Here is a 15073-nt window from a genome sequence, read left to right as displayed (position 1 = left end):
AAAAAACAAATGAACAAATAAAAAGCAGAATGAGACCAATAAATAGAGAACAAACTGATGGTTGCCAGAAGGAAGGAGGCCCAGGAATGGGCAAAATAAATAAAGGGAAGTGGAGGGTACAAGGCTTCCTGTTAAGGATAAATAAGTCATGGGAATAGAAGGCACAGCATAAGAAATACAGTCAATGATACTGTAATAGTGATGTATGAGGACAGATGGTAGCTATGCTTATGGTGAGCAGAGCATAATGTATAAGCTTGTCAAATCACTACTTTGTACACCTGAAACTAATGTAATATTGTGTGTAAATTATCTTCAAATAAAAAAGTTAGCAAAGAGGAAAAAAAGTACTGTAGGCAAGGAAGTCACATCCTTATCCAAAGTGTTAAAGACTAATTACTGCTCCTCCAGGATTGAAAAGATCCAAAAGAATCAATTTATCCAAGAGGCTAGCTGGCCTTCCCTGGGAGTACTATCCTGAGAACACAGCTTTGGTTTCTGTTGCTTCCCAGTTATATATTCAGCAGTGGAAGCTGGGGTGAGAGAGAACAGGTCTCCATGCATAACTTCCAACCTTGCCACCACACCGCTCTGTATGTGGGTGCATTGTGGAAGTACTGCTCCAGCTAAGAAGAGTTACTCAAGTTTCCCTGGTTTTTGGGTATTTCTTCTGCAGTGGTTATTTTATGGTGGCTATTAAAGCAAACACAAAGCTCTACCTCTCTTTGCCTACTCCCAGAAATCTATCTACATGTATCTTTCCCTGACCTCCTTGTCTCTAATTTTCCATTTTTGCTCTTTCTAGGACTTGATTAACCAGCCAAGACATTCACCCCTGCACACTCCTTTACTGTGGTTGGAGATGATAACATAGAAAAACAGTTCGAGGGATTCTCTGTAAAGAGGAACAGAGATTTGGGTAGTAGCTGAAGAGAGAGAATGGCTGAAGAGAGTTTAAGATATTTTTTTAAGATAAGAGGATATCAGAATGTCTCACTATACTGATGGAGATAATGCAATAGAAATAGAAAACTGGGGGATCCCTGGGTGGCGCAGTGGTTTGGCGCCTGCCTTTGGCCCAGGGCGCGATCCTGGAGACCCGGGATCGAATCCCACATCAGGCTCCCGGTGCATGGAGCCTGCTTCTCCCTCTGCCTATGTCTCTGCCTCTCTCTCTCTCTCTGTGACTATCATAAATAAAAAAAAAAAAAAAATTAAAAAAAAAAAAAACCTTTTATATGTTGCCAGGTTTTATAAAAAAAAAAAAAAAAAAAAGAAATAGAAAACTGATTTAGAAAAAAAAAAAAAAAGAAAACTGATTTAGTACACAAAGAAAATTACTGGAGATGGATTCTAGTAGCCTTGAAATGCATTATAAGTGACAGTTTGAGGATAAATTATATATTTTAATCACTTCTATATAAATTTAATGCAATTGTACAATTGATTCAAAAAATATATATTAAGCATCTTCTAGGAGCTAAAAACATGCTATCTCTAGACACAGAGACAGATAAGAATTTCTTAAAGAATTTACAATTAGAAATTATTGTAGAAAAAGTAATTGCAATTCAATGTGAAAATGCCCTAATAGAAGCATGGAATTAAGGATCTTCATTTTGATATACTATGCCCCAAACACTCAAATAATTGCTTAGTTATATAGAGTCTAACTAAGTGTAAAAGATATATAACTAGTTCTTTCAGGATTTAAAAATATCTTTTATCTGCTGTTCTTGTACTTACAGGGGAGAATCAAAAGAGAAACTAGTTCTTTTTAATTTGTCCTCTTTTTTTTCTCACTGCAAAATAGAGGTGACGTAAATGTAAATGTGGCTATAAAAAGTTACAATTATGAATAATTGGTACTGTCAGTTACAGATCCTGATAAATTGCTGTATGTAGAATCATTAAGATAATTGGCAAAAGAATCTTACAAAATCAGATACTGCTTCCCTAAAAGATTATTAGGGGGAAATAGCTTCAGAATAGAGAAAATCAAGCTGATCTTATTTGGTCTTTACTGTCTTTCACTGAGCATGCATTATGCATAAAACTGCATAGTATCATTCAATTTCTAGAAGGTTTACTTTGAGGGGGGAAGGAAAGTACAAATCTAGGAAGAAGAATGTAAGTCCAGAGACTGAAAACATTTTCATATTTTAAAATGTTCTGTATTGCTCATATTAATAGCACTCATGTGTAATGTCTTCAGAGGGAAAAACCGGTAATAGCCAAATCAAGCTGACTCTAGGCAACAGACACCATTGGCATTTGGGAGCAATTGGAGTTGTCCAAAGCCAAACCAAGACACATCTTCTTCCCTACATCCAGCCTCCTTATACTTTCCCATCTCCCACATGAAGTATACTTTCTTATAAGCTTTAAAAAGTGAAAATAATTTTTATAGTTTTCCAATTTTTTTAGGTATAAATTATTTTTGTCAGCATGACATATATTGTATTATACCTATGTATATAATTATATATGAACATGGAGTTGAGTTACTGTTGAGCAGTTAACATATTATATTTTGTAAACATTTTATTAGATGTTTTAAAATTTTGAAGACAGTATTAGTTTTCTTTCCATGTCTAAAATATATTGGAGTCTCTTAAAGTGTCATAACCATAGATACTTTGCAACAATGCCTAGTGGATAAAATTTAGGTGGTACATAATAAAAAACATGATTTTTTTCCTTAATCAAAATACCTCTTCTATCTCAGGATTATGAAGTTATTTAACCTGTTCATTTAATTGATTTGGAATTCATGGGTATACAGTAGAGATGGAACTTCATTTTTATATATGTGTATTTCAAATTGCCTCATCTGTTTGATTGTTAGTGGAGCATTTGTTATAGGGACTCCTTAAGTTTAGTAAGCCACTCAGCTGGACAGATTGTAGAGAGGTCAGGAACTAAGGACTGAATGTGTCCCTCCAAAATTCATATGCTGAAACCTTAATCTCCAATATAATGGCATTTGGAAATAGGGCCTTTCGAAGGTTATTAGGTCACATGAATGAAGCCCTGGTGACAGGATTGGTGTCCTTACAGGAAGAGACTTGAGAGAGCTTGCTTCCTTTCTGTTGTCCTCCATGTGAGGACACAGTAAGGAGATAGTCATTTGCAAACCAAGAAGAGAGTCTCCAAAATCTGTGAGAAATACATATCTGTTGTTTAAGCCACCCAGTCCATAACATCTTGTTTATAGCAGCCCAAACTAAGACATCAGGTAAAGGAAGTGAGTTGACACAGGCAAAATACAGGTAAAGCATGGAGGAAATGATCTTCCTTTTCTCTTGGTGGGAAACATATATTTATATTATATTACATACTATATATATTATAAAGTTATGATTACAACTAATGACCATGTAAGAGATATCATCCTGGCAGCAAGTAATCAAAGATATTCTAGGTAAAAGGACAAATCTGAAACCCAGAGCTGACCAATTTTTAATTTCAAGATATCAATGATCTCTTCTCTACAAAAGAGCTACATGTTAGAAGCATGTCTCAGATAGAACTTCCCAAAAGGAATCATAAGATTTGATGTTAAAGTGTGTACCAAATCTGATTCTGGCCCTGGGAGATAGCAGACTCCTATGAGAGCTTTCTCTGTGAGCTTTATTGCTTTCCATGAGAAAGGGTCTGATGTGGGCTCAGAGCAGTGCATAAAGAATCCTACTTCACCGGAAGTCAGAGCTTGCCTTAAAAACTGCTCACAGTAAAAGTCTCAGAACTGGATGAAGAGGTACCTCATCAGCAGAGGAGAGTGAAAATGGGATCACTGGCTCGCTCTCTGTGGAGTGGCTGTAGACTGGCTGTGTCCTCCCACAACCCTTTTCAAATAGCTGCCTTTTCTGGGATCTGCAATCCTATCCTTCCCACCTTAAGGTGGTAACAGCTCCCTGCAATTGCTAGCACCAGGATTCTTCCCCATCTTTTATTAGTTTCCCTAACCCCTGCCTACACCTTTATAAATAGGCCAATTATTAGTTCTCCTTGATTAGTCAGTTGAGTTGTGCTGTTTCCTGCTGGGATCTGAGATATATACCCATTCTGCTTGTGTTGAAAACTTGAGACAGATGATTCTCAGAGTGCCTCGGGAGAAAAGTGTGAAGGTTTATTTATAGTTTATCCTTACTTGAGAGTGTGTAACCTTTTGAAGTCTTAGGCTTATAGAAGAAGAACATCAATTAGACTCACCTTGACTAGGACCTGGGCTTTGTTTCTTTTCCCTCCAAAGACCTTAAAAGAACAAGTTTGCCAAATTCAACAAAAGTCAGCTGCTCCACTTAATCTGAGTTCCAGCCTCCAATGAAGACTTGGCCTGAGAATTCTTTTCTTCCTTATCAGCTCAATAATGCTTTTAAGAAGATGATGTTTTACCACTTATCCAGCACTTTCAATTGTTTTCAGCATATAATCACTATATTACTAGAAATGGAGGTCCTCTGTTATTTTCTGTTATGGTATATGAGAATTTTTCTCTCTCATACCCTTTTTCTCTCCTCCCTCCAACCTCTTAATATTGTATAACAGGGGTTTTTTAGTTTATTTCATTTTTTGGTACTTATTCTATATTCAATGGTTTTCTGCTTTGATTACGGAAATATTATTCAGTGTTGAACAACAAGAAAGAAAGTACTAAGGTTACTTTTCCTTTCCTATTTTTTCTGCAGATGATAATTGACTGCCTTTAATTTTCTTAGTTTTCTAAGAATCTTTGACTACATTTTACTGTTCCATACCTATCATAAACATTTTAGTTGATAATTTGACAGGGTATAAAATTTATCGATATAAATCATTTACCAAAAGATTTTTGAATGCATTGATCCATTGTCTTTTTGTTTCTAATCTTGCTATGGAAAAGTTTGATGTCATTGTGATTCCCAATGTTTTGTATGTATCTGTTTTCCCCCCTATTTGGAAGGCTTTAGGATCTTTTTTCCCTAGAGTTCAATATAATGAAGTTGATATGGGACTTTTCTTAAGATCTCTTTTAGTAGGCACTTAAGCCACTAATATCTGGAAATTTTTGTCCTAAGTTTTGGAAAATTATCTTTTTTTTCTCTTTTATTGAAGTATAATTGACATACAATATCCTATTAGTTTCAGGTGTACATCACAGTGATTTAGTATTTTTATACATCATGAAATAATCTCCATTATAGATCTAGTTACGCTCTGTCATCATACAGTTATTACAATATTATCGACTACATTTCATATGCTGTTTGTTACATGCCCATGACTTATTTATTTTATAAAGATATTTATACCTATTAATCCCCTTCACCTATTTTGTCTGTATCCCCAACCCCTCCAACAATTTTCTTAAATTATTTGATAACTTGTAGTTTTCTTTTTTCCTCCTGGAACACAGTTGATGTCTATGTTCTAGGGCTGGCACTCTAATATTCTCGTGTTTTATGTTCAATCTTCATCTTCTTATTTTACTTTTGGTAAGATTTGTTCCACTTTGCTGTCTAACCCTTATATTAAAATCTAAAAATTTTGATAATATTTTCTTTTTTTGATATTTTCAATTTTAAGAGTTCTTTGTTTTCTCTTCCTATTATGTAACATATTGTTCTTATTTTAATAGGAAGCATCTCTTATCTCTCTGAAGATACTAATTACAGTTTAATTTTTGCTTGGTCTGTCTTTTGTGTCAGAGGCTATGCTCACTCAAAGGGCTGACAATACACTAGAAAGCAGATTAGAAACTGTGTAGGGAGGGGCTTGCAAATTGATAAGCTTCATTGTAGGTCAGTGGTTCTCTCCAAGAGGTGATTTCTTACCCCCATCCTCTACCATCGACAGACATTTGGCTATGTCTGAAGACATTTTTGATTAGGTAAAGGATACTATTGATATCTAGCCAGTAGAAGCCAAGGATGCTCCTAAATATCCTAAAATGGACAAGCATAACATCCCTTACCACTGCCCCTAACAAAAGCATTCTCTGGTCCAAGATATCAATAGTGCTTAAGTTAAGAAACCCTGGAATTGGCCAGCCTGCTCTTTCCTTGTGGACTCCATATATCATAGCTAAAAGATGTTTCTCCAGTGTATGTGGTCAGTTTCTCCAGGGAAGAATTTTCCAGTCCATTACTGGAAGGTACATACCTAGGTGCTCATAGGTAGAATGGGCAAAGGATGGGGGCTGGCAAGACACTTGAGCTTTAATACCCAGACTTTTGCTTAAAATTCTGTTTGCACTCTTGTACTTCACCTCACCATTCCATATTAGTATACTCTCTGTTCAAATTTTTCCAGAAGGATGGTCACCAGGCTGACAGAGTTGGGGATGAAGATGTGAAGACTCACTCTTTCTTTTTACAGACAATCTTATTATTACTACTACTACTCATGGCTTTTCAGGTGTTGTTGTCTCCACTTTCTGAGCCACACTGGGATCCTGCAAGTCCAATTGGCTTGTTTCTGGCCAGTGTCACCTCTGCAGGCACTTCTATTTGACCTCCCTATGTTCTGCTAAGTCATTTATCATTTCTCCATCTGATTTCCCTCCTCGTATAATGTGGTTTGGGGTTACAGATGTTTCCTAGATTTAAAAATGAAATTTAAGTTTCTGTTTCTTGTTCTCCATGTGAGAAAAAGGCATTGGAAATGTCTTTAAGAAGGAAGCAATCAGGACTTTTCTGCCAAATTGCAGAAAACTCTTATTCTCTCCATCTTTAGTTGCTTCAAGTTCACAATTTAAGCATAATGTGCGCTCTTTTGAAATATGCTGATAGAAGCTCTTTGAGCCTCTCTCTTTTGAGCCCTTATTCCTCTATCACAGCTGTACTATAGTTATTCTTTTTTTTTTTTATGCAAAGAGGGCAAAAGTAATGAATAAGTGTTTTGGAGGTCCAGAGGAGAAATGAATACTTTGGTAGAGTGGAGAAGGGTTTAAGAGAGGGGAGGGCAGCCCCGGTGGCTCAGCGGTTTAGCCCCGCCTTCAGCCCAGGGCCTGATCCTGGAGACCTGGGATTGAGTCCCGCGTCAGGCTCCCTGCATGGAGTCTGCTTCTCCCTCTGCCTATGTCTGCCTCTCTCTCTCAAATAAATAAATAAAATAAATAAATAAAATCTTAAAAAAAAAAAAGAGGTGAATCTTTGGTTGAACTTTAAAAGCTAAAAAAAAAGAAATTTAAAAGCTGATTGCCTTTAGCTGTCAAAGAAGGGAAATAGAAGGGAAGGAGCAAGGTGGAGAGAATTCTAGACAGAGCAAATACAACTAAAAAAATGGTGGAGTTGCGAAAGAATTATGGAGAATAATAATAACTGACTATTCTTGGTGATTAACTAATAAACTCACCTAATTCTCACATTAATCCTATGAGAAAGTTACAGTGATTATTATCCTGTTCCATTACAAATAGAGGAACACTGAGGCATAGAGAAAGTTAGCACTTGCCTAAGAAACTTGCCTAAGGTCCCTTAGCTAAGGAGTGATGGAGCAGGGATTGAGACACGGGGAGTATAGCCCTAGTGTGTTCTTTATGACCATGCTAGACTGTGCTTCTATGAGAAATGTCACTATCAAAGTTGATAAGTACTGGGTAATTAGACCAGAGAGAAAGTTTCGGGAGTCCATTTAAGGGGTCTTGTATGACAGGCCGAGGGGTTTAGAATTTATTGTATCTATACAGCCCACCAAGCTATAGACCCTAAGCAAGGTCAAATTAACAGTTTATCTCTCTTTTTAAAAAAATTTAATTCCAGTATAGTTTACACACTGTGTTATAGTAGTTTTGTACAACATAGTGATTCAACAATTCCATACATCACCTAGCACGCATCATGACAAGTGTACTCCTTAATCCCCATCACCTATTTCACCCATTTACCTCCCCTATAGTAACCTTCATTTATTCTCTGAGTTAGGAGTCTGTTCCTTGGTTTCTCTTTTTCTCTATCTCTTTCCATTTTGCTCATTTTTTTGTTTCTTAAATTCCACATCTGAATAAAATCATATGGTATTTGTCTTTCTCTGATTAACTTATTTTACTTAGCATGATACTCTCTAGCTCCATTCATGTCGTTGCAAATGGCCAGATTTCATTCTTTTTTGTGGCCAACTAATATTCCATCACACACAACACACACACACATCACATCTTCTTTATCCATTCATTTATCAGTGGACACTTGGGCTGCTTCCAGAATTTGGCTATTGTAAATAATGCCGTTATAAACATAGGGGTGCATGTATGCCTTTGAATTAGTGATTTTGTATTTTTTGGGTAAATACCCAGTAGTGTGATTACTGGATTGCAGGGTAGTTTTATTTTTAACGTTTTGAGGAACTTCCAAACTGTTTTCCAGAGTGGTTGTACCAGTTTGCATTCCCACCAACAGTGCATGAGAGTTTCTTTTTCTCCACATCCTCACCAATACTTGTTTCTTGTGTTTTTGATTTTAGCCATTCTGACAGGTGTGAAGTGATAACTCACTGAGTTTTGTTTTGCATCTCCCTAATGATGAGTGATGTTGAGCATCTTTTCAAGTGTCTGTCGGCCATTTTTATGTCTTCTTTGGAGAAATATCTGTTCTTGTTTTCTGCCCATTTTTTAATTGGATAACTTCATTTTGGTGTTTTGAATTATAGAAGTTCTTTATATATTTTGGATATTAACCCTTTATAAGAATGTCATTTGCAAATATCTCCTCCCATTCAGTGCTTGCCTTTTAGTTTTGTTTATTGTTTTCTTTGCTGTGCAAAAGCTTTTTATTTGATGTAGTCCCAATTTATTTTTGCTTTTACTTCTCTTGCTTCAGAAGACATATCTAGAAAAATATTGCTAAGGTCAGTGTCAAAGACATTACTTCCTGTGCTCTCTTTTAGATTTTTGTGGTTTCAGGTGTCATATTTAGGTCTTTAATTCACTTAGAGTTTATTTTTTGTGTATGGTGTAAGAAAGTGGTTCAGTTTCATTCTTTTAGATGTTCCTGTCTAGTTTTCTCAACACCATTTGTTGAAGAAACTGTCTTTTTCCCATTGGACATTCTTTCCTGCTTTGTCAAAGATTAGTTGACTATATAATTGTGGGTTTATTTCTGGGTTTTCTATTCTATTCCATTGATCTGCATCTATTTTTCGTACAGGTACCACACTATTTTGATTACTATGCCTTTTTAATATAAGTTGAAGTCTTAAATTGTGTGATACCTCCAGCTTTGCTTTTCTTTTTCAAAATTAGCAGTTTATCTCTTAAGTCCTCATGATCAATAACTCCCATCCATCAAATGAAAAGTTCTCAATGTTTCTCTTTTCTGGAATATCTCTTACGTCTTAGGACTGAGAGCTGCCTCCAGAGCAGCTGGGTTGACCTAAACCATTTCTCTAACTTTATTGCTGCTCCAAATATCCCCTACTTTGAGTTGATGTGGCCCCTCCTACGCAACTGCAGGGCAATTGCCTTTGGGCAATTGATCTTTCTGCAAATGGGTCCCTCACCATACATACCTCTGCTGATTGCTTCTGGAAGGATCAGAAGTCCAAGTAGAAATCTAGAGAAACATTTACAGAAGGAGTATTTATATGCTAATAAGGTATTCCTTAGAATGTGGGACAATTTCTCATTTTGTTACCAGATACTAACATGTAAATGGGATAATTAAATAGTTAATAGATATGGATACATTTTATATAAGTCTGTTATGATTATAATGAATTGTAATGTTAAAGTCTCTTTCTCATGAAAGTGCAATATAGTCTTACATTAGTAGAAGATTTTGAAACTATATGCTATTGGGCACTTGAAAAAAAATAAACAACTATAATTAAGCACTTCCTAAATGGTATACAAAGAGAGGGGAGATACAAAGAGGTGTGTGGTACAGGCCAAGACTTCAGGCAATATATAATCTAAACCATGTGTCATTTGAAATGGCTTTATATACATCTTTGTTTCTTATTCTTTTTTCCACATCCCAGTTATAAATTACTGAAATAAATGAGTCCTTCTAGATATGGACCCTTTTATCAGATATTCATATGTCTTACAAAACTTTGCACATTGCTAGTGTCATAGCAGGAACTTAGTCATCATAGGTTCCTTTTTTATTTGCAATTTTTATACATTTCATAGAAATGGCCTCTGGAGGAAGGTAGATTTTTAAAATTCATATTAATAATAGAACATATAAATATTAGTTTTACTTATTTCTGGATATACATTGTATTAAACTAGTTAATTATTTCCAAGTTCATTAAGATGTAAAAATATAAAGGCTATCATATTAATTTTCTAATTATAAAAGTAATACAGTATAGAAAATGGAGAAAAGTAGAAAAAAATAAAAATCACCTAAAATTCTCTGATTCAGAAATAAGAATTGTTAATATTATAAAATATTTTCCAGAGTTTTATGTATGGAAATACTTATACTGAGGAAATCATTAGAGATGATGCAATTTATGTATAAGGATACTTATTATAACATTATTTATCATATTTAAGCCTAAAAATAACAACTGTTCAAAAGAGAGTAATGGTTAAACTTATAACAGATTATCATATCCATATAAGAGATTATTTTATAGGCATTGTAAGTTATTTCAGCTCTTATGTTTTTATAGCAGGTTATTTTTTTTAAAGATTTATTTATTCATGAGAAATACAGAGAGAGAGGCAAAGACATAGGCAGAGGGAGAAGCAGGCTCCTCACAGGGAGCCTAATACAGGACTCAATCCCCGGACTGGGATCACGCCCTGAGCCAAAGGCAGATGCTCAACTGCTGAGCCATGCAGGCATCTTTATAGGAGCTTTATTGAGATAGATTTTACATACCATAAAAGTCACTCATTTAAAGTGTTAAATGCAATGCTCTTGGTATATTTACCAAGTTTTGTAACCATTATCATAATCAATTTTAGAATATTTTTATCACCCTACAAAGAAAACTGTACCTTTAGCAGTCCCTCCCCAATCCACTCTGTCTACTCAAATCCAGCCATAGGCAGCAAGTAATCTATTTCCCATTTCTATAGATATGCCTATTCTGAACATTAATGAAATCATACAATAATTGGGCTTTTATGTCTAATCTCTTTCACTGGGCATAAAGTTTTCAATGTTTATCCAAGTTGTAAGCAAGTATCTGTACTTCATTCCTTTTTATGGCTGAATAATTTTCCATCACATGGGTATATCACTTTTTATGCATCCATTTATCAGCTGATTAGGCATTTTGATTATTTCCACTTTTTGGCCATAATGAATAATTCTGCTATGAATATGAACAGTCACATACAAAATTTTTGTAGGCATATGTTTTCGGTTCTTTTTGGTACACACCTTGGAGTGGAATTGCTGGGCCATAAAGTATATGTTAAACATTTGAGGAATTGCCAGACTGTTCTCCATAACAGCTGCACCATTTTTCCTACCAGCAAGGTGTGAGGGTTCCAATTTCTCTACATCTTCACCAATACTTGCTATTATCTTTTTTTATTATAGCAATCCTAGTGAGTATGAAATGGCATCTCATGGTAATTTTGATTTACACTTTCCTGATGGCTAGGTTATACAGCATCTTTTCATGTGCTAATTGGCCATTTGTATATCTTCTTTGAAGAAATATCTACTCAGATTCTTTGCTTTTTTAAAAAATTGAGTTGTCTTCTATTATTGAGTTGTAAGAATTCTTTTTTTTTTTTTTTATGATAGTCATACAGAGAGAGAGAGAGAGAGTCAGAGACATAGGCAGAGGGAGAAGCAGGCTCCATGCACCGGGAGCCCGACGTGGGACTCGATCCCGAGTCTCCAGGATCGCGCCCTGGGCCAAAGGCAGGCGCCAAACCGCTGCACCACCCAGGGATCCCCAGGAATTCTTTATATATTCTGGGTATAAATACCTTGTGAGATATATAATTTATAAATATTTCCTCCCGGGATCTCTGGGTGGCGCAGCGGTTTGGCGCCTGCCTTTGGCCCAGGGCGCGATCCTGGAGACTCGGGATCGAATCCCACGTCGGGCTCCCTGCATGGAACCTGCTTCTCCCTCTGCCTGTGTCTCTGCCTCTCTCTCTCTCTCTCTCTCTCTCTCTCTCTGTGTGACTATCATAAATAAATAAAATTAAAAAAAAAAAAGAAAAAAAATATTTCCTCCCATTCTATGGGTTGTCTTTTCACTTTCTTGATAGTATTCTTTGAAGTACAAAAGTCTTTAATTTGGTGATGTGCAACCTGTTTTGTTGCTAGTGCTTTTGGTGCTAAATCTGAGGTCATAAATATTTAGCTCTTTGTTCTAAAAGTTTTATAGCTTTAGCTCTTACATTTAGGTCTTTGATCCATTTTATGTTAATTTTTGCATATGATGTGCAGTAAGGGTCCAACTTCATTCTTTCACATGTGGCTATCCAGTTTTCCTAGTTCTATTTATTGAAAAGGCTGTTCTTTCCTATTGGATGGTCTTGGCATCCTTGTAAAAAATCAGTTGGTCATAGATGTATGGGTTTATTTCTGAACTCTCAATTCTATTCCAATGATCTACATATATGTCTTTATGTCACTACCACCATATTGTTTTGATTATTGTTTTGTAATACTATTTTTTTTTGTAATACGTTTTTAAATGAAAGGCGTGAATGATCTTATTTTGTTTCTCAAGACTATTTTGGCTAATCTGTCCTTTGCATTTTCATGTTAATTTTATAATCAGCTTGTCAATTTCTATGGAAAAATTAGCTGGGAATCTATTGGCTCTCTAGATCATCTCAGAGAGTATTACCAGCAAAAAAGAATTAAGTCTTCTGATCCATAAATGTGGAATACTTTTCCAAATTTTTAGTCTTTAATTTCTTTTAATGATGTTTTATAGTTTTCAGAATTTTATATTTCTTTTGTTAAGTTTATTTGTAAGTACTTTATTCTTCTTGAAGCTATTATAAATGGAATTGTTTTCTTAATTTCATTTTGGATTGTTCATAGAAACAAAATTAATTTTTTGATATACTAATCGTGTATCCTGCAACCTTGTTGGAGTCATTTATTAGTTCCCAGTGTTTTTTAGCAGCTTCCTTAGCATCACCATACAATATTATGTCATCTATGAATAAAGTTTTATTTCTTCCTTTCCCATATGGATATCTTTGATTTGTTTTTCTTCCCTAAATGCTTTGAGTAGAATCTCTAGTAAAATGTTGAACAAATGTGGTGAGAGCAGGACATTCTTGTCCTATTCCTAATTATAGGGGGAAAAGCATATAGTCTTTCATAATTAAGCATTATGTTAGCTGTGGATTTTTCATAGATGTCCCTTTATCAGATTTAGGAAGTTCTCCTTTATTTGTATTTTATTGAGTGTTTTTATCATGAAAACTGCCAAATACTTTTATTCCTGTGCCTATTGAGATAAAGATGTGCTTTTAGTTTTTTTTCCTATTAATGTATTATATGAGTTGATTTTAAGCTGTTGAAACAATTTTGCATCACTGGGATAAATCCTATTTGGTCAAGGTATATGGTTCTTTTTATATATTGCTGGGTTCAGTTTGTTAGTATTATTATGTTAAGGATCTTTGCATTCCTATTCATAAGAGATGCTGGCCTGTAATATTTCTTTCCTTGTGATATCTTTGGTTTTGGTATCAGGGTAATACTGGTCACATGAAATGGTTAGGGAAATGTGTTCTCCTCTTTTATTTTAGGGAAGAGTTTATTAAAAATTTGTATTAATTCTCTAAACATTCAGCAGTGAAGCCAGAGCCTAGGTTCTTCTTTCTGGGTAGTTTTGATTGCTAATTCAATGTCTTTACTTGTTAAAGAACTCTTAAAATAGTCTTTCTTCTTGAGTTAGTTTTGTTAGTTTGGTTTTTTTTCTAGGAATTTTTCCATTTCATCTCATTGGATGGACAATTGTCCACAGTAATTTTTTTATAATCCTTTTTATTTCTCTGTGGTCAGTAGTAATGTCCCCTCTTTCATTACTGCTTCTAATAATTTGAGTCTTTTTACTTTATTATGGCCTATCTTGCTGAAGGTTTATTAATTTTGTAGATCTTTTCAAAGAACCAGCTTAAATTTAATTTTTTTTTCTCTGGGAAGGACAATGTTAAGATAATGAGAAAACAAGCCGCAGATTGGGAAAAAAATATTTGCAAAGTCACATATGATAAAGGATTACTAGCCAAAATATACAAATAACTCTTAAAATTCACCAATAAGAAAAAAAACACAATTAAAAATGGACTAAAGACTTTAGTAGATGCCTCAGCAAAGAAGATATATAGGTAGCAAATAAGAATATAAAAAGATGCTCCATATTTTGTGTTATCAGGGAAATACAAATTAAAACAACAATGAGATACCATTACACAAATATTAGATGGCCAAAATTTAGAACACCTATAACATCAAATGCTGGTGAGAATATGGAGCAACAAGAACTCTCATAAATTGCCAGTGAGAATGTAAAATGGTACAGCCACTTTGGAAGACGATTTGGTGGTTTTTTATATAACTAAACATATATTTAGTATATGATTCAGCAATTGTGCTCCTTGGTATTTACCTAAAGGAGTTGAAAACATATTCACACAAGAACCTGCACATGGATGTTTATTCCAGCTTTACACATAATTGCTAAAACTTGGAAGCAACAAATAGGTCCTTCAGTCAGTAAATGGATAAATAAAATGTGGCCAGACAAATATTATTCAGTGCTAAAAACTAATGTGTTACAAAGCCAAGAAAAGACATGAACAAATCTTAGATGCATATTATTAAGTGAAAGAAGCCAATCTGAAAAGTCTACATACTCTATGATTACAACTATAGGATATTCTGGAAAATGCAGAACTACAGAGACAGTAAAAACATCAGTGGTTCCTGGGGATGGAGAGAATGGAGAGATGAATAGGCAGAGCATAGAGGATTTTTAGGGCAATAAAAATGATATATGATACAATAACAATGGATATATTTATTTTTTTAAAAGATTACATTTATTTATTTATTTCAGAGACAGAGAGAGCATAAGTGGAAAGAGGGGCAGAGGGAGAGGGAGAAGCAGACTCCCTGCTCAGTCAGTGTGGGGTTCCCTC

At 34.9% G+C, this 15073-nt stretch overlaps 1 protein-coding gene across 20 annotated transcripts in view; it reads right to left on the bottom strand.

Moving 5' to 3' along the window:
- The window catches only part of LOC140620331 (uncharacterized), a 228710-nt gene that overhangs the window by 35700 nt on the left and 177937 nt on the right, over nt 1-15073 (bottom strand). For 3 of the 20 annotated variants that reach the window (XM_072804477.1, XM_072804475.1, XM_072804476.1), the window contains one exon: nt 9490-9533. The exons of the other annotated variants lie outside the window; for them this stretch is intronic. In XM_072804477.1, the coding sequence (XP_072660578.1) occupies nt 9490-9533 (44 nt within the window). The remainder of the gene's footprint in view (nt 1-9489; nt 9534-15073) is intronic. 20 annotated transcript variants of the gene reach the window in all.

This window comes from Canis lupus, chromosome 28, assembly GCF_048164855.1.
Source record: "Canis lupus baileyi chromosome 28, mCanLup2.hap1, whole genome shotgun sequence".
In the NCBI taxonomy this organism is placed as follows: Eukaryota; Metazoa; Chordata; class Mammalia; order Carnivora; family Canidae; genus Canis; species Canis lupus.
Note: the sequence above shows the minus strand (reverse complement) of the source record. Positions and strands in the feature narration are given on the sequence as shown.